Raw genomic sequence first — 19,812 nt, 5'->3', positions numbered from 1 at the left:
AACAGCATTTAAAGCTGATGGGTACCCTTTCCACCTAAGTTTAGTAGCATGAATGCATATGTTCATCTGTTAGTTTTTAAATGCACAGTAGGGGGCAGGGAAAAAAAAATTCCTATACTAAAAATGTTAACTGTGCAGCCACAGGCAGAGAGACACAGAGAAAACATGTCCAAAATCACTTTCTTTGAAGGGAAGAAAATACAACAAAAATGTCCAAACCCTTTCCTGGCAAAGTAATAATACTGAACCCACTTTCGAACCGATGTAAGGAATGTAAAAGGGAAATGGCTGTCATACTGTGTTTCCAAGACTGAACAACTCCTAGACAAGACCTGGGACAGATCTTCAATTTTTGATGATCTCTAAGATATAGGCAACAACCAGCATGTACCCAGCAAAACAAATTTGCCGAGTCTGGCCATGTAGAAGTGATTCACCAGAAGATCTACATGAAAACGAACAAATTCAGTACAACCACCGTATAAAAAAATAACCTCCCACCCATATCAGATAGTCGATTCCACCCCCAACCCCAGCTATTTTTAGGCTTGCACTTTCAAGAGGTCAATGGGATTTGTAACAATACTATTCTAGTTCTACATCCTCAAAATCACAGTACTTTTAAGTAGTTGACCTTTAACAGCACTATAAAAGCAGAGAGGCTATTTTTATTCAGCTGTTTAGTTAGCATTATTGCCATTACTTTTTCCATTAGCTCATTCAGTATATCCACTTATCTAAGGCTGATTTTTTTTTAGACTAAAGCACATTTCAATTAAGATCAAGTACACATTGATATATCTATACCCCTGTTCACTGCCTATATTTATAGGCAACAGATTACAAGTCTCCTTCCTTCTGTGATGGTGTAAATAGCTACCACAAGTGACTGGATTAGAAAAATTATACTAGGAACAGTATTTAAATAATTACAGCAATATTAGATTTTACCTTTGGACAATTCTCTGCAGCTTTCCTGCGGCAAAGCTTTGCGCAAATAAAGACAATTTATTAAACACTAGTATTATGTTAAGATGAAGTGTTTGAAAACAGCACAGGCTTTGTTAAGAACAAAATGGTTGGTGTGCACACGTGTTCTTGGACATGCCAAGTTCCAATGCCCAATCAGCAGCATTAGCCCCTGTTCTCCAAGAGAATGGAGGAGGGAATACATAAAAGCACACTACTAACTTCCAAGGCATGAAATTTTCTACTGAAGCACAGAAGTAGTGCTACTCAGATTGCAGCTGGACCACTTTCAAGTGGTTCCTCAGCCTGAACAGCATGACTACACCAGGTGCATTCTTTGCTAGTTGTTTCCATCACAAGTAAGGTTTACATGAGTATTTTGCATGATGAAACCATTCATAAAGGTCTGAAAAGCTCAGAATACTCCAGAGGTATAAAGCAATGGTTTATAAATTACAAAATCGTTCTGACTTCAGAACATATCTACTACCATTAATGTAGTTTCAGTCAAAACCATAAAAAATTGCCATTCTTTACACAATATTTTTTGATTAAAAAAAAACCCATAACATATCGGTATAGTTTTTCTTCCCAATATCCTTCAATACTAAGATATGTTTGTGGGATTGTATCTTTAGCATAACATCTGCAATCGAACCAGTACTTAAGAAAATAAATCAAGAAACGGGAAAGCTTAGTTTAAATTAGCTTTTAAATTCTGAACTTTATACCCAAAGAGTACTATAAGGTATCTTAGTTAAGATGCTAGCACGTAACGAATCTGTTGTAGGCAAGATATATGGCTCTTAAATTACATTAATCTGAGCAGAAAGCCTAGGGAGAGCCCAAGCATTTACTTTGGAGTCAGGCAGATATACAAGCATTTTCAAAAAGGCTGGCTACCATCAGATCATGTTACAGTAAGCAGAGTCCAGCTCTCAGAACTGCCATCTAAGTTCAGTTTCCCCCTTCACTGCCTTTTTTTGGATGCAGTTTTGCTTAGACAATTTGTGCAACAGCCCCTCTTCCCCCTGCTGTAGGGATAGGTTGTGTTTTGTGATCCCTTGAAATCAAGGCTAACAAAATACACACTCCAATTGCTGCTTATTCCTAAACTTCATGTTAAAGCTATGATGACTTTTTCTACCTTGGAGCATACTGCAGTGTTCTCCAGTTTCCTAATTAATTTTTGTAACTTCTATTTCTATGACTCTTTTGGAATTGCATATTTAAACATAACAGTGCTCTCTAAAGAATTCTCAGGACAGTCGATTTCGAAGCTCAAAGAGCAGTAGCAGCTTAGTCTTTGTGTTTTCTGTGGTCCAGAAAATTAAAGCTTGTTTCAGTTGCATCTTCCTAAAACAGTAGCTCTATATCTCGGAGAAGGATTTTTTGAATTACGCACAATTAATCTGCATGATCCCCAGGGAGCATTTACTACTTCTGACTACCACTTTCAGCCATTGTTTGTAAATTCTTGAATGACAGTTGCAGAACTGAAGCATCTTTCAAAAAGGGCCAACTCCCTCCTGGAGAGAAACATGCAGGCTTTGAGTGTATATAACAGGCTTATTCATAGTTGTGTTCTAGCAGCAGTTCACATGCCACATGTGAAAAGAAAGTGAAACTTCAGACATTTGTTACTTAAAATCATTATGCTTAGCAGCAGCACAGAAGCAGACTTGCAGGTGAGAGAGCTGCAGAGCTTAGAAAATGAAGCAATTTGCACCATAAAATTTGGGCTACTTAGTATATGTAATAGACTGAAGCCAGTCACTATTCTAAATAGTCCCCTACCAACTCCTTCAATAAGCACCGAGTCATTTGAGCATACATCAGATCACAAGAAACCCCAAACAAAACCCACAACATGCTTCACTTGTTACTCATCTTTTAGTAGCTAGGTCTAGCTTAAGTGTAGAAAAAACCTCAGATCTGGTATATCTCCTTATGTGTATATGCAAGAGGAATGATTTCTAACTAAGGATCTGGAATAATTATCTTCTTTTTTTTTCTGTGTTTGTTTTGTTAATACAACCGAAGTTTTGCAGAAGCATGTGCCATCTACCCAGAACACATATATCACATCCTTGAATTAGCTATACTCAGGATTGCCAGAATAATTTGGAGGACAATGACAGATACTAAAAGAGCTGGAAAACATACAGGTTTCAAGGGGGAAGGAGTGCAGCAAGGATGAAAGTAGATCCAAATATACACTTGGAAGTACCACCATGCACTATGTAAACAAGGCATCAAGGGCTGGGTGTTCAGCCAGTGCTGGTGTTGTGTCAAATACATTTGTTAAACTGAGGTTTTACCAGCTCATCTTTAACAACTTCCTAGGTAGAAATAAAAGTTTCATAAGAAAAGTAGTTATGAGTATAAAAAATGAGTCAGTCATGTTCCCTTGATCTACAAAACACATTTTAACATCCACATCACTGTGTAAGCCTGTGGTAAACATTTACCGCCAGTGTGGTTGTTCCACCACTGCATGAAGATCTTTCTTCAGCACTCCCGCATAGAGCATGAAAGATACTATGTAAATGTTTTGCATGTGCAAGTGGGCAACACAAAATTTCTTCAACAGAAGAGTTAGGTAGGTGTGCATGTTTCACAATGTTTGCAAGTATCTGCATGTGTGTATCATGTCTCTATGCAAGTATCATCAATGGATTGCTAAAATCTGTGTAGTTAGCACATACACCTTTACAATCTCATTACTAGAAGTTTTAAAGTGTCCAAGGCTACACTCCCCAAGAAGCAGTTCATCTTTTATCCCAACACTGGATATATACAGCAGTTTGTTGCACATTTTCTCTAAAAAATATTAATGAGGAAGCAAAAAGAAACTACCTTCTGAAGGTATACTGTAACATTTCTGATAGTCAAGCTTTGAGGGGAAAAATCAACATCTAAAGAGTCACAACAGAAAATGTCAAAACAGAATTCTGTCTGATGCTGTAGCAGACAAAGCTGAGCATTAGCAGTATACTGAAGCAGTCTACAGACAGCACGTGTCAGCAGTACTTCGCTCTCATCTGGATACAGATGTAGAGAGAAGCTTCCAGGACTCTATTTTGCAGTCAAGAGCACTTGCCTAAAAGCTTACATACTAGAGACACACAAAATTTTGCAAACCTAAATGAACTATGGTGCTGCCACCTCTTTCTGGAAGTTTACTTTAATTAGGCTATTATAAGATCAGAGGAGTATTAACTTTGTGGAATGAGTACAAGTAATTAATGTGAGTAAAGTGAGTCAGAGACCTACTCTAATGATCAGATCATGGCATCACCAGATTTTGTCTTGGAAATAATCAGAAGTGAAAGCAACAAGTGCAAGCACACAACTACATTGTCTATTGTCACATTTCAGAAGTAGCCCATTCTTGCAGGACACATTTGGACGCATTTTTAACAAACAAATTTTAAAAAGAAATAAAATCCCTCTTAAGTTTACTTCCTCTGCTCAAGGGTCCACTTCAATATTGTGTCCGATGGGCATTCGAAGAGCCTTGCTGCAAATGCTGGTATTAACGTTCATTGCGGTCAGATGTCCTGCAGACTTTTGTTGCACTAACACTTAGGAAGTGAGGTGACAAAGCAATTTGTTGGGTGTTTGGGTTTTGTTTGTTTGTTTCAGTTTGGTTTTTTGGTTTTGTTTTGTTTTTTTTCCTCAAGTGCTGACTGGAAAATATGTAAGAGCATATCTAGAGTTTCATTAGAAATTGCATACAAAGTACTGGAAAGCAGCCAGGGAGATGTCTGGGAGCAGCACATTCACAAATTAAAAATTTAACTATTTAGAGTCAAGCAAGACTGAACAGCAGAATCAGACCATTTAATCTGAAGTATTTGTCAAGCCACAGCTATGACTGATCAATTCATTTATGGCTTTCATCTCACACAATACTGACAGCACAAATAGTTCCTTGCTCTCCAGTGACAAGCTGATACACAGAACTGATTAAGAGAAACATAGTACTTTGGCAGATCAGAGCCATAGGCTTAGAGCAACACAAACAAACATACTTTTTACACCATTTATCTTACTTGTCTAATGCCAACTGTCTCAAAATACAGCTATTCTGAATACATAATCAATCTTCTCTTACCGTGACAGGACAACATCTTTTTGTTCTAATAAAGATCATTTCTACAGCTACAGAAAATGACTGCTCTCCCCAGTTACTCTGACATCAACTAGCATCTAAAAAAGATGTGCTGTTATTTACTTATAAAGGTGTGATGGAGAGTCTTCCACTTAAGAGTGATTTTTCCTATGCTAGTTAATAGAAACTGATTAAGGGAATTCTGACACTAACTCTTCTGCCTAGAGACAGGAAGGCACAGTACAAGGTTTTTGAGATGAAAAGGAACACCACCAGAAGACGCTCTGTTCAGCCTGGAATGTGACTGGAACAAAACTGATAGGAGGAATATAACACTGACATACAAGGATGGTTGCCCTTCACACAAATGTTATTAAATCTAAAATGCACGTATGTGTGTCAATTATTTGACAACTCATAATAGTTGCAAGGAAGATGTGTATCATTAGCACTGTACATATCTTAGCATTCTACCCACATCAGATCGATAAAAGCCACTAGTATGAATTTCAGACACACCTATATGTGAACTCAAAACCAGAGCTTGGTCAGCTCCTAATAAATTAATCTGCCTTATCTGGTAGCAGATTATCCACAGACAAGTCTAGGATGATACAAAATTTTTATTTATATTTCACATTTGTCAGGTTTTTTTATATATACACATGTGTGTATATATATATATATATATACACACACATACACACACTCATATATATGCAATTGTTTGATATAGCTAGTTCTTTCTATATCTACATATCTATATCCAATAGTCTCAAAAAAACTGAGCTGTGGCCACTCGATTTTGATGAAGCAGAGAAATTGCACAGTGTCCTCATCAGAACTTCTTCCCCCAATTACTCATCCTGGGCAGTGTAATACATTTAGTTCATTAATATTCGGAAGGTTCTCCTGCTTCAGTCACTTCAATTGATGCTGTTAATGGTAATGAACTATGGAACAGAGTAAATGGTGAATGACAACATGCTGATGCAGCTTCCAATAACACATGCAGGGTTAAACATATGAACAAACAAAAAAAAGCCTTAGAACTTACTGTCCAAAACTTTATGAAGTACTGCAAGACTGTAGCAGCAACAAACAGACAGTACAGTAAGGAATACATTAAAAACAGGAGGAAGAATTTGTAGTTAGAAAATCCCACACAATTATTCACCCTAGAAAGAGGGGAAAGAGAAAGAGGTTACTATGATATACAAAAAATAAAATAAAATAAAAAACCAATACATTCAGCTTTTGCAGAGCATAACGTGTATGATGTCAGTGGTGTGTCCAAAATAGTCTGACACTAGCATATCAGAAGCATTTTAAACCACCATTTTGAATGAAGTCTCTTTACTTAGGCCAAATGATCTCGGTTCCCGATGTAAATTTTGCCCCCCATGACGTTCTACAGGACAGGACAAAGCTGGCAAAGCGTATGATACATACAGTCTGTATAGGAAGCATCTCACACACTATGAACTAACTGCAGTCATCGTGGAAGATAATATGAGCCTCTCCATCAATTTCAGTGGATGTTGCTTTGGTTACAAACCCCCCTTCAAGTCAACTACTGACAGCAGTATTTTTACAGGGACAGCAGATAATGTTTTCACTGACTACCAGTGAATACAAACTCCAGAAAAGTAACCAAGTGGTCTTATGTATCGCCTAGAACTAAGAACTGATTTTCACAGTGTAGTGGTATCTTCTCTACTGGTAACAACACCAAAATAAACAAAATAAATAAATGCCATTTCTCATAGGTCTCATTAATGGCAGGGTTGCTCTATATAATGAGAAACTTCATGATTTGGGCTACTGGGCCTACAACCCTATGTTGCAACACACATTAGGAACAGATTTATTTTCACATATTAAAGCCTCAAGAAGTTCTGTTAAAATCAGGTTTCACTTTCAAGTTGCATTTAGGAAGCAGCATCTAATTCATTATGTAGGATCTAATTAATCATTATTATACTGGTCTTTGTTTTTATAAACTTACCATGGACAGTGGTGGTCCATTTTTAGTACACATCTGAAAGATACAATTTCCAGTAAGTTGAAGCAAAAAATAAACTTTGTTTCTAAGATACATACTTTCAGCTTCTACAGGTTTGGGGGTTCATTTGTGTGGTTGGGTTTTTTTTTGTTTTGTTTTTTTTCTGGGTTTTTTTAAAGTATTTTGCCCCACTGTATGTTTTTCAAATCCTTCTCAATCATGTCAATTCTCTGTATTATAGCAGCCCTCCTTTCACACAAAAGGACCAAGTAAGATTCAAAAGAATTATGAAGAAAGTCTCTTAAATTAACATGACGAGCACTACTGAGCAACACCATGTAACAGTTCATTAAGCCATACTAGTTTTACATGCACTATGAGAAAAAACAAATCCAAAGGACCCTTCAGAGTGGTACGGATAAGGAATGTTAGTCTGGCATTCACTTCAACTAAGTCCACTTTATGGATATTTTTGCTACCTTTTTTTTGTTTGCTGCTTGCTTGGTTTTTTTTTTTAAAGCTAATTGAGTAAAAGAGCAGCACAGTGGGCAATCTGAATAGTCCACATGCCATTTTTATCCAGTGTTAGTATAAGGACAGCTACTAGACATTTCAGACACATAGACATTCACTGTATTTGCTAACAAATGTGATTTTAGCCAAAACGTTGGTATTAAGCTCTTCAGTTAACTAGATTTCCTCAAGCTCAGCCTACTGAAGTCTTACTCATAGCCTCAAGTCTTCAGTGCCTCTACAGGCTTCTCTGATGATTCATAATGAAGCTAGGGAATAGCAGTGATGTCCCTGAAATGGTTAGGGCATGCAATTCCACTGTCAATCTTTGAGATAAAGATTTTTAGTATTATTAGTAGCACACATCTGTTTCAAGGCTGCAGAAGCAAGATACAGTAAGAGTTCTCTAATAAGCATTTTTCTGGTGCTGTGGTGATGGTATCTCAGACCTGCCTGCCTTTACTGTGAGTCACAGGCTTTATTCTTTCTTTTTTTTCAAATGTAAATACCGTTTTACAAAGCTACAAGCAGGTTTCCTAAAAAGTTCTGCCACTTTGGACAATGGGGCTGCAATAATAATATTGCACCAACAGGAGGAACTTTACTTTTTCATGAAATCCAAGTACCGAGTGTCTGAGGGAGGAGCAAATAGTAAAACCTGCTGTCATGCAAAGGGCTGATACACTGAAGACATGAACACACTGAAGTGATGACCACGGGAGAGAGAAAATCCATCATTTGAGATTCACTAACTTACATGTCACATGCAGAACAGTGGTGGCAGCGGTCAGGTTTGATTAGCTGGCATCGATCACAGTATCTGATTGCTGCATTCAAGTGGCAAGGGTCAAGTCATTAGAACTCATTTAATTTTATAAAGGTTTTCCCCCTTAACATGAACTGAATCTTAAAGAGCTTCCTGCCCTCCCTTGACATACCTGTTCTCAGAGACATGTACTCACTCTCATATAAGTCCTTTTGAGCTTTTTAAGAAATGTAACATATGAAAGTATTTAAAACACTTTCATCTATTACTACTGTACTGAGTCCACTTCCATTTACTCTTTCGCCTCCCAGTCTTCCCATCCTTCACCCTCTGGCACTGATCCCCTATCACCTGCTTTCTTTCACGTCCGGACAGGCTACTCAGGCATCCCACTGTGAAACTACACTCTTTCAGCAAGCCAACCTTCTGCATTAGCTTTCTCTAGCCTCTTCAGCAAACAGTCATCTACCAGACTGTTCAGTAAATCAGCTCTTCCTCATCTTTCGTGGATATTTTTAAACAAGCCTTCAGGCTCTTCTCAATGGATATAAGACACCAGCACAGGCAGTTTGAAAGGAGGAGGAAGGCCAACACCTACAGCTAAGCAGAACTGCTAAGAGCTGGCAAGAGCTTCCCAGACCACTTCAGGAACTTAACTTTGGGATTCCCTTAAAGGGAGGCTTGTATTCAAAAAATCCAGGTGTCCTTAGGCTTTGTTTGGAAAGCCACAGTAAACTTTGGTAACAGTTATTCTGAGTAGTTTATGTTTTTTGAAAACTCCACAGAGTTGCTAGTTGCAAGAAAGAGAAACTGATATATATACATATAAAAGCTATATTTTTTAAAAAGAATATACATATGTATAAGACAGCAGTTTCACAGATCATTCTCATATAACTTGGAATAAAAATGCCTATATATATATTAAAGGCAAATACAGAAATAGCCCATAACTAGCTTTGTACTGAATTACAGATAGGAATGAAACATTTATTCGTTCTTAAATTCTAGCCTTAAGTATGATGTTTCTACTCTTGCTGAACTGATACAGCTTAGAAAAATAGGGGGGATATAAATGATTATAAAATTGACTAAGAAGTGTGTATTTTTCTCTATTTCTAGCTGCATTAGCTGTATTTCTTAGCCACAGTTAGATATAAATGTTATCTATCTATTGCTAGAAGAGTTTTTTGGGTTGGTTGGTTTGTTTGTTTTTTACTTCCAAATACTGGCTACATGTTGAGATCCTCAGACAAAGGACTTCAGTTTCTCTTGGGGGGGAAAAAAACAGCAGCCCAAACACATAAAGAAACAAGGTCATGGCCTTTGCAATATGTGCTTAATAGATTACTCATTCAGTGACACCAAATGAATTTTGCTGAATTAAACTAGCAGCTTCAGGAGCACAAAATTATCTTTATCTCACCTCTGGATGCTGTTGTCGTATAGATAGGCAAGTCTTTAGCAGCTCTTCTCAAAATCTCTTGCTGGGATTCTGGTCTCTCTTCTTTTTCATATTGTTCTTTATCAGCTTTTGACAAGCAGAACTAGGAGGGAGGGAGAAAATGGAAGGAAGGGAGGAGTTTAATTATTACTTTGTGTTCTAGTCAAGCTCCATGGAAAAGACCCTATGTATCTTAATACTATGTCTTTGGACAAACCCCACCCACCAACCCAAAAAACCCCATATAAATTAAAAAGAATGCTACAGGAATTACACGATATCCTTAAAATTCCATGATAGCCTTGTGCATATTTTAAAGAAAATAATCTTCATCTCTGTTCCACTATCTATAGCATTTTCCCTTCAACACAAAGGCAGGCAGAGACTCAGGGGAGTTTTAAGAAGGCACAACCTTTCCTTCAATTCCTCATAAGCATAAATTAAGTGATCTGTGAATAAAAGGAAGGTGCAACAGTCCTTTGTTGCTACAGGGCACTGAAGTCCTCTTATCCCCCTTCCTCTCTCTGACTTCAAGAGGGATACAAACCAGAGTGGGGTGAAAAGCATGTGTGTGTGTGCCTTCATAGCTTCAGCACAAAATTTGGAAGAGTTTAACTAGAATTTTTACTTGGGAGTAGTCAGCACTAGTCTCAAAATCCATGAGCTGTATTGAAACCAACTTCAGCAAAGCCTGAACAGTTTGAGAGAGAGTTACAATTCTGAGTAAAGCATGAGGAGCATTCCTGTTTAAGCCTCACTGAAATGTAAAGCTTTACCAGAAGAACCTGGAGAGCTTTTACTCACTTGTGAAACAGTTTGGTATCCACTGAAATTATGAGCTTTACCATTAAGCCCCACGAAACCCACAGTGCTGACAAGCCCCTGTGGAGTGGGGGCTGAACTCACTATTGACTTTGGTATTTTTCTGTTCTGAAGCAAACTCTGAGCTTCCTGCATGGACTACAAGAGCCCTTTTTATGAGCACACATAGACAAAGTATTCATGGTAGCGAGTGGAAAATGCTGTGTGTGCAGCTGAAACAAAAACTGGCTTAGTGTGGTTTAATATGACCATATTTTCCTACCAAGAACATGTATACCATTAGTTCACATGAGTTTTCCTCTCATCCTGTACTTTTTCCTCTTTTGGATTACAGTCAATTGACAAGCAACAATGAAGACTTCACTTACAGAAAGGAGGAAGCAGTAAGACATTGCTGCAGTTTCTCTGTGTTACTTCCTATTCCACAATGCAAGCAAATTGCCACCTATCTCCCTGAACCTAGTTAAGCCTCCTGTTACATATAGTATCATCCCAGTTATTGAGCCTACCCCCCATTTAAGGGTGAAATATGAAACATAAGCCCCTTTTAAATGATTAGAAACTAGGATTAATCTATACAAAGGGCAAAATTAAAGTTTAACATTTCAGTCATCACCAAGTTTGACCTCATCTTTTAATCTTCATCTCTAAAATAGATATTTACTCAAATATGAAAACTGGAGATGCTCACATCAAAAGTATAAGACAGATATGAAGCATCATGTGAGCAAAGTGGTGAAATATGCCTTCCTCCCTACTGCCTTTGTGAGTCTGCTAGGTGACCCAATGCCTGTCTCCATGACCTGCAATCAAGCAGAGGTTGCACTAAACATGAAATGCTACTTCTAGATGACATTTCTATGGTAAACCAAAAAATACACAGAAAACAAACTAAATAACAAGATTTAATTTGTCCAAGTAACATCATAATAATACAACAAAAATCCTGGATAGGATTTTGGTTTTCTCAAGACCTATATTTCTGTTCTAATTTCAGAAAATAATAGGGCCATGAGACCACAGCCTCTTTGGACAATGGCAGGATATGTTCAAAGACATCAAAAGTTATCTGTTACCACATAGCTAACAGAATTTCCAATGAGGTTCCAGCAGTTCTTTTTGAAAACAGAAAGAGTCCCTTTGTTTCCTTCCTCTTTCTGGATCTTGTATAATGTTGATTGTTCTTTCTTATGACAAATGTACAGGGATTACACTAAGACAACAGCAGCTGCAGAATCTTTTTTTAGTTCAACAGTAAGATCACAGGATACTATTTGTTTTGCAAGAATGGCTAATTTGAATGACTAAAAATATATACGTTTACACTCTCGTACAATGTGGAGATTTTGAAGTCAGACTTGGTTTTATGTATATCCAGCATAAATTACTCACTGGTACATCAACAGAAGGGACTTGCCCAGAAAGAAGAAGTGGTGGTGTTTTTTTTTGTTTGGCTGGGTTTTGTGGGGGTTTTGGTGTGTGTTCTTGTTGTTTGTTTTTGTGGGGGTTTTTTTGGTTGGGGTTTTTTTTTCTTTTTTTTCTTCTTAAAGCTAGCTGTAGAAGTAAATTGTATTAAATCTGATCTACCCCCACACTTGATATAGGAAATATTCATTACATGCCATATGTCCAAATCATCCCTTTTATTTACTGAATATGAAAAGCTTGCTACATCATTACTGTAACTACAGGGTAAGTACTGTCATAAGAAGTTTCCTATTATTGAAAAATCCAAGCAGACAGCAAAAGTTACTAGACATTAGCTTTATGAGCAGCTCTAGTTCATACAGCTTTATAGAACCTAGAATCAAACAGTTTCAACCACATTTTAATAAGCTAACCTGCTCAACTTTATCTGGGATGGTTCTGCAGGAAAATTATAAAGTCAAAACAAACCACCCTGAAGACAAGTCTGTTTGAATTTTTAGGTTTAACAATTTAGTATTACTCTTTTTCCTTAGCTAAACAGCAGAATAGTCTCTAGCTTTTTTCATTTTATATTCTGTAGCTTTAAGATACAGATCTCTAAGCCATAATTAAGCACTTCAGAGCAGTGTTTGCTTTTTCTTAGAAGCCCGTTTTTAACTCCTTTCAAAAATGTTTAAGGTTGACATTAGCACTGAAAGTTAGTCTTGCCAAAAATAGAATAAAAATTCAACCCCCATAGAGCAACCAAAGCCTCAAACAGTTTAGCCAATTTAAAAGCTTTATAAAACCAAGGAAGGGAAGGGAAGTATTTTAAATATGGTGCCTGTATTTATCCTTACATACACACACCTCAGAGAAAACAGAAAACAAGGTCATCCATCTCAGGCTTATTGCAATTAATACTGTTCTTTTTAAAAGTAAAACTTTTTATAGTCATCATACATTCTTTTGCCATTATATAAAGGTCCTTTATGTATTCACTTCTCAATTGTCCCTACACCTTAACCCTTGACTTACTATTAAGTGGCTCAGTCCTCCAGATTATGAATATACATTGTATTACTATTTTTTCTTACCTGAACAAAGGTCAAAACTGCCTAAAATGGTAATATAAAAACGGTGTCACCATAGTTATCAGTTTTAAAAATTCCAGGTTTCAAGCAAGCTCCTTCATAGCAGAGCACTATGAATTAAAGGCATATTTTGTGTAAGGAAATGCCATCACACAAAGTACACAGTATTTTAAGAGTAACTTGATAATTTTCATTCATGATACACAGTCATGCTGTTCTATTTTAGATAATGAGAAGGGAAAGGTGAATCATGCAGTACTGCTAACAAGTTTCATCACTGAAAACAGTTCAGTTATTTATAAAAAAGGCATTGACATTTCTCTAATGTTATATTTACCTCATTAGAGGGGGATGCAGGATATGTGAAAATTGTCTTCCAATAGGACCATACAAACATGACAAATGACAGATGAAAAACCACAAGGTAGACAACTGCAATAAAATACAAATAAGAGTTGAGTGAATACAACTGAAAAGAACAAGAAATAAAATCGCTGAGCTTTGATGAGGGCTAAACTACTATGCTATGAACCACCTGATAAAATTAAGTTATATTAAACCCATTTTCCTGGGTAGACTTAGCACTCTAGGAGTGCTCATCTAAAGTGATAAAAAAAAAAATAAAAACCACCAAATGTGATGGCTGCTATTCCTCAACAATATAATAAGCTTTTATGTACAATTCCAAAACAGACTTTGAAGGGGAAAAAAACTCAACAAACCAACCAAAAAAAGCCAGAACTGAACACCGCTTCACCTGTGGCATATAACTGACTAACCAATTTGGATAAAGATGCTACAATTCCATTCTAGATTAAACTATTTGATAACTGACCAATGGAATTCAATTTAATTTCTGCCTCTAATAGAAACAGCATGGTATTGTGCCATTGTAGAAGGCACTGGTCATCAATGACAGTAAAGATTCCAAGCCAGGGGTTTGGAGAGTACTGCAGTCCAAGACAGGAGTTAGCTATGAGTTAAAAATCATCTGATTATCTTCTTTCAAATCATGAGAAGAATATAATCTGGAAGAGTCATGCTATTACAGTCGCAGTAGCAACAAAATGTAGGTGGCTTTAGGAGGGAACTCAATCAGTTTATGAATGGGTCTGTGTGATACGGTTGCCTTAACTTCCAGAGACCCAGACCTTATGACCCAGGAAGCTTCTTCCAATCTTGCTACCTCTAACAGTTTCTTTTACCACTTGTTAAAAGAAAACAGATCAGTTATGCCAGAACAGCAAGCCTCAAAAAAGAAGTCATACCAAACATTTACATTATCTTCACTCTATTATCTTCAGTTGCAGGAGAAGGAAACTTGACCTACTTTCCCACGTACATAGAGTCCCTTTAAGAAGCCGTATGATACACTTCATGGATGGCAGAACAGGCTCAAAACTTTGGGAACTTCCTACAGCTCAGAAAATGCTTGTGTACAGTCACAGAAGATGTGGTCTTAATTAATCACCTTTCAGGATTTCCATTGCTCGTTACAGTAAAAAACCCAAACAAACTGTATTTGAGCTTTCTTCAGACAATTACAGTTTTTACCTTTGCCTCTGACTCCTCCAACCTTACAGCTAGATTTGGCAAATTTTCAGTTGTGGAGCTGACTGAAAATGCAAGAAGCAAAACCTTTTTTTAAAGCCATCCTAAAACTGTCATCCTGATAGGAAAGAACTTGTATCAATGTACCAGGCACTGCATAATTAGAAATTGTCTGTTACTGAAAATCTACTATACACATTCAAACACAATGCAGTTCAGCAATTAAAGCATGAGAAAATCGTTTGGAAAAGAGGAGAAACAGACACAAAATTGGAGTGGAATTAGCTGCACAGATCAGAGCTTCAGGGGAGAAGGTGGTGAGAGGAGCTGAATAGAAGGAAAGAGGAAATGAGATGCAGAGGAGGGTAGGGCACAGCAAAACTAACTTATACAGTAAACAGTTCTATTCTGTCCATAAAAATCACCCCCTGAATTCACATTCTTTGAAGGATTATTTTTAGTGCACACACAATACTTCAAACAGCAGAACCTCAAAAGTATTGTCACAGGCTGTAAATGCCCCAACAACACACAGAATAACAGGTACCAAGGGTACAGATCTGTGCCAGTGCTAGCAGTATTTAGTAGAAACAGGCAGCTGTTAAAGTGCTCTCACACTCTTGCAATAACTGAGAGCTTGCTATCTGTCACCATCATTAAAAGCCAAGGGCCTGTCCTCAGTAGCCAAACTGAAGCAACTCAAGGAAGAGCAAGACTTTCACAGCTGTTCCAGTGATGGGCACCACCTAGCCTAGAGGAGAAAGAGCCTGCAACTGGCAGTCCATACTGGCCCTGCACTGAGTAAATTCTTGCTTTTTTCCCCACTTTTGTGCTCCCATTCCTACTGTGATTACAGAATCTGTCCTGTCAGTGCTCCCCAAGAAATGAGAGGGAGGGAAGATACCATTTTTGATGACTTTGCTTTGGCAGTTCATGTACACACCATTTTGGGTAGCAGTAGCTCCTCTGCAGAGTACTCCCTGAAGCGTCTTGCATCAGTTTCCAGTACAAATATAAACGAGACTCATTTCTATTCAGTTCATTTTCTTGTAATGACAAGCTAGACAGAAAATACGTTAAAAACCTGAAACCCCAATATCTGCCAGTTTAGTCAGAGTCATGAGGAAGTCCTGGGAGTCTGGAAGAGCTAAGGGAATCTTGGATTTTTGGTGCCATGCTGTAACCAAATGAAGTCACTTCTCCTTAAAGGCGCTGATGCGTATTAGACCATAATTTATGCCCTCAGGAGGACAACGTCTTAAGACATGCTCTCAGAATCTTCCTAAAATATGCTAAGGCCTCCTAAGATTTGCCCTTAACATGTTTTCTGAATCATTCTTAATACTACTTCCAAGACAGAGTTGGATTACAGAAAGGTAATAATATATAACAGAGGTATATTACATTGTTAAGAGAGACTCAGAGTTCACTTTATTCCCCTATCCTTATGGATACAAATCTAGACAAGAATATGAAATTACAAAGAAACAATTAGCCTTAATGGGGTGAAGAAATAGCCACTAATTTAACCAAAAGTTGTAATTAAGTGCTAGCATAAAAGGACTTGAACACAGTACACCGAAATATGGAGCAAAATATACTTGCTAAGATGAACATTATCGATTTACATAGCAATGTAACTGGTACTTTGGCCTTCTGACTCTTCTGATGTTATTTCCTGGCTATTGAGAGTTAGCTTTTAAGAACTTTTTAAAATTTATGAGAGCTTTCTCTTCAAATAAAAAAAGATTTCACATCTCATTTTAAGATTGGCCTCTGTGGTAAAGAAATCCGTGCATACAGGATGCCTATGACATGCTTTAGAACTGAAGATGCAAGAAATGTGCAGGTGACAACTATTAAAAGCCTAACAGTCAGGTTCCAGTGATGCTGTCAGTCTCATTAATTAATCAAGTGTTTTTCTTCTCTAGGTTTAAGAGCACTTGCTTCAGTCAGATAGGCACCACATTTGTATGAAAGCCAGAGACCTAACTATCCAACAACAACATCAGTGCTCTGCCAGGTTTCCTTAACTGAGACATGGATCTTGCCTTTCCAGAAGAAACGGGAACAGGTCAACAGTAAAGCACAGTAGCAATCTGCAGAATTTTGTGAAGTCTAGGTGAAGCCCAGCTGTGCAGTGTGATGTAAAAATCCAGGGTAAGACACAGCTCCCATCTTGAATGGCTTGCACTTTATTTTGGAGTTTTTCCCATTCTTTTACCTCTTCATCAGAAGATAAAAGAGTACAGATTCTATCAAGGATCCTTCCTTTCACAGTGTTCTCCTGGATGTTCTCCACCAGGAAGAAAACTACTAGATTAGCTCCAAATTCTATGCTCTTCTGCAAAAATATTTAAGAGATGAGAACCTCTTACCACTGGTCTCACACTCTGAGGACAGCCCTCTGTGGACAGTCAAAATACAAATCTATGTTTAATCTACCACTCACGTCTCCCATAAGCTGAAATGAACTCCCAAACAAATATCCCACCAATAATTTGTATTTCTGCACTAAAAAAAAAATAATAAAAAACCCTTGCATTTTGAACTTCTGGAATCTAATTATCCTTTAGACTAGTTTTTGTTAACACTTAAAAGTGGCAGAGCAAGAATGCTGGAATTTTTTTGGTCAGTTTGTATCTCTGTAAGTACTACCCACTGTGGCGTATACTTGCCAAGGCCAATATAAAAACTTTATTTAAGTTTGTCAAAACAAGGTCTTAACCACTTGACCTGGAAATTTAAAATTATAATGTGCAGCCACCTTTGAAATTATTGTATTTTGCACAGTTCTAACCAGTCCTAAAGAATGGGGTTCTGAGGAATTTGGAAACCTGGTTTGGAAAATAGCAAGCAGTAGAGCAACAATTCTTACTCTTCCAGAAGTCATTCAAGTCATAGGGTGTGTTCAGGAATAAACAGAAAATGGACTTGTGGATCTGTTGCAGTTCCTTCTCTCTTTTCCTTTTTATGTTCTTACAAGGTACCCATTTAAAAATATTTGCAAACCTAAATCATAGTTGCATTACTCACAGGTCTTGTCATCTTCACAAGACTGTGGTACTAGAAGCTAAACAGACTCAACCTCACAATATTTACCTTGTTTCTTAGCATTAATCTACTCACTACACAGAGCTTACATGTAAAGGAGTCCCTTAAGACTTGCATGCAACAAAACTATTCACATCTTCAAAAAAATAAAGAAAATATTACCTTTTTCTGCAGTTGAAGAAATAGTAACTGGAAGAGAAAAAAAAAAAAAGATTCATGGTAAGTAAATCCGTATTAAATATCTAGCTAGAAGTGAGATATATATGAGATAGCTGACTTGTTCCAAGTGTACTTCAGGTGTTAGTAGAGCCTCCCTACCCCACTCTGGGGTAAAACTGGAGTTAGTGTTCCTCCTGCCAGCTCTCTCAGGCTTGGCAAGTCAGTGGAAGATCTGAAGAGATCCAGTTCCCTGCGGTAATCAAGAGAGCACACTCCTTTACATAGACATTAATTAGATCACAATTTATGCATGTTCCTCTTCAGATATGCACCTAGCAGAGTTTTCTGAGTCAACAACTAGACTAACAGGTGTACCACTGGAAAGCAAAAATTTAAATAAAAGAAGTTCTTACAGAAGTCCCTGTGAAACTGTTACATGTAACCTACTTCCCTCTCTCTTTCTTCCCCACCATTTCTCTCTTTCCGTCACATGCTATTTTTGACTTTTTTCTCCTGACCTGAATTCTTCAGGCATAATTAAAACCTCTCCACTTCCTTCTCTCCTACATCCTCATCTCCTTTCATCTCAACAGCAATTTTATTGTTCAAATCTACCTTGTATACTGCCTGACTCCTCCTGCCCTTGGGCTCCTCCAAAACCTTCACACTTCATTCATCAGTTCAGGTAAGACACTGACAGAGAGCTGCTGTACTTATTGGATTGCTTTGTTCGTATCACTGCTTCCCCTGGATCTCTTCTTTAGACAGTGAATTCCTGGAATTCAATGAGGAAATGATCTTTTCCAGACTCTTCATCTTATACAGCAAATTTAAGCTTCTGGTCGTCAGCATGAGCAAAAGGTTAACAGAGCACACCCTGCCTACTACAGTTCACCTCATTCCACAGCCTCTTCTCTCAGCTCTGACATTTCTACAGTCATTAGTCTGTGTGCCAGTTCAAAAGAGCTTTTTCCTGACGCACACTAGTCTTAAATCTGCAGGGGTTCAGTATGTATTGCAGGCTTCCTTCTGAAGGATTACTCTGGTCACAGAGGCATGCGTCTCACTTAACTGCAGATACCTGTTAATAAAAGGGTCTGCAACTACAATATGCAACCGTGCCTCTTTTTATAGACAACAAGAGACATAGTGAGGTGGTACCTCAATGTATAGATGACCCCTTTTTGTTCAGATATGTGGTTTTGGTTAGTTGTCGTCATCCGTTTCCCCCCCCTCACCCCCCTTTCCTTGAAATATCCACTCAGCACCCTCCATCTGTCCATGGAAGCCTCCACAAAGTTAATGGAAAAGGTTCCGGTTCCTTCCACCTGAAGAAGGAAGAAATTACCGGTTAGACTAGAACAAGGTTGGCTTCAAACTAAAGGAGGTCAATCCTAAAGAACAGCTTTATTTGACATTAGTGATGCACACTTGCACCTCCTCCCCCCTCCCCCGGCTTTCTGTCTGAAACAAGGACACAATCCATACAGAGAAACTGACCTGAAGCACACTATTACTTGCAAAATATGCATGTAAATATAAGAACACGTCCAGCTGTGTCATGATAGTCTCAGTACTACTCTGCCACATGCTAAAGTCACATTATTAAAGCAAATCCTAGAGTGTTTTTGCTTGAAATTTTACAAATGCATTATTTCCCCAGTGAAAACTTTTTCAACAACACAAAAAGAAGATAAAAATCATTTAAAAGGTGAAAATTAAAACAAGCTTGGTGAGTGAGTAGGGTTGTTTGCTCAACTTCAAAAAAAAATACTGAAGTACTTTAAGTTTTGTCTTTGGCTCCTCATGTATCTTAAGTTACACCTTTGCACACAGCTGGACAAACATGTATTTCCCTAGACAAGAAATATAAAGAAGTTCTTAATTATCCTCTAATGGGATGGGAAAACA

General features: G+C 37.7%; 1 protein-coding gene across 7 annotated transcripts in view; it reads right to left on the bottom strand.

Annotated features, from left to right (window-relative positions):
- Nucleotides 1-19,812, bottom strand: part of ZDHHC20 (zDHHC palmitoyltransferase 20) — a 53,336-nt gene that overhangs the window by 13,241 nt on the left and 20,283 nt on the right. For 5 of the 7 annotated variants that reach the window (XR_012634385.1, XM_074915520.1, XM_074915510.1 and 2 more), the window contains exons 2-8: nucleotides 17,905-17,931; nucleotides 13,475-13,569; nucleotides 9,797-9,917; nucleotides 8,362-8,431; nucleotides 7,095-7,127; nucleotides 6,144-6,264; nucleotides 952-987 (exon numbers count right to left, since the gene is read on the bottom strand). Coding sequence is in view for 6 of the 7 variants with exons in the window: in XM_074915520.1 (XP_074771621.1) it covers nucleotides 952-987; nucleotides 6,144-6,264; nucleotides 7,095-7,127; nucleotides 8,362-8,431; nucleotides 9,797-9,917; nucleotides 13,475-13,569; nucleotides 17,905-17,931 (503 nt within the window). In the remaining variant the exon portion in view is untranslated. Of the gene's footprint in view, nucleotides 1-951; nucleotides 988-6,143; nucleotides 6,265-7,094; nucleotides 7,128-8,361; nucleotides 8,432-9,796; nucleotides 9,918-13,474; nucleotides 13,570-17,904; nucleotides 17,932-18,516; nucleotides 18,799-19,812 lie in introns of those variants that run through there. The other 2 variants (XM_074915561.1, XM_074915554.1) reach the window with 2 other exon arrangements.

The sequence above is a fragment of the Athene noctua genome, chromosome 1 (genome assembly GCF_965140245.1).
Source record: "Athene noctua chromosome 1, bAthNoc1.hap1.1, whole genome shotgun sequence".
NCBI lineage: Eukaryota > Metazoa > Chordata > Aves > Strigiformes > Strigidae > Athene > Athene noctua.
This window is presented reverse-complemented; position numbering and strand designations above follow the sequence as displayed.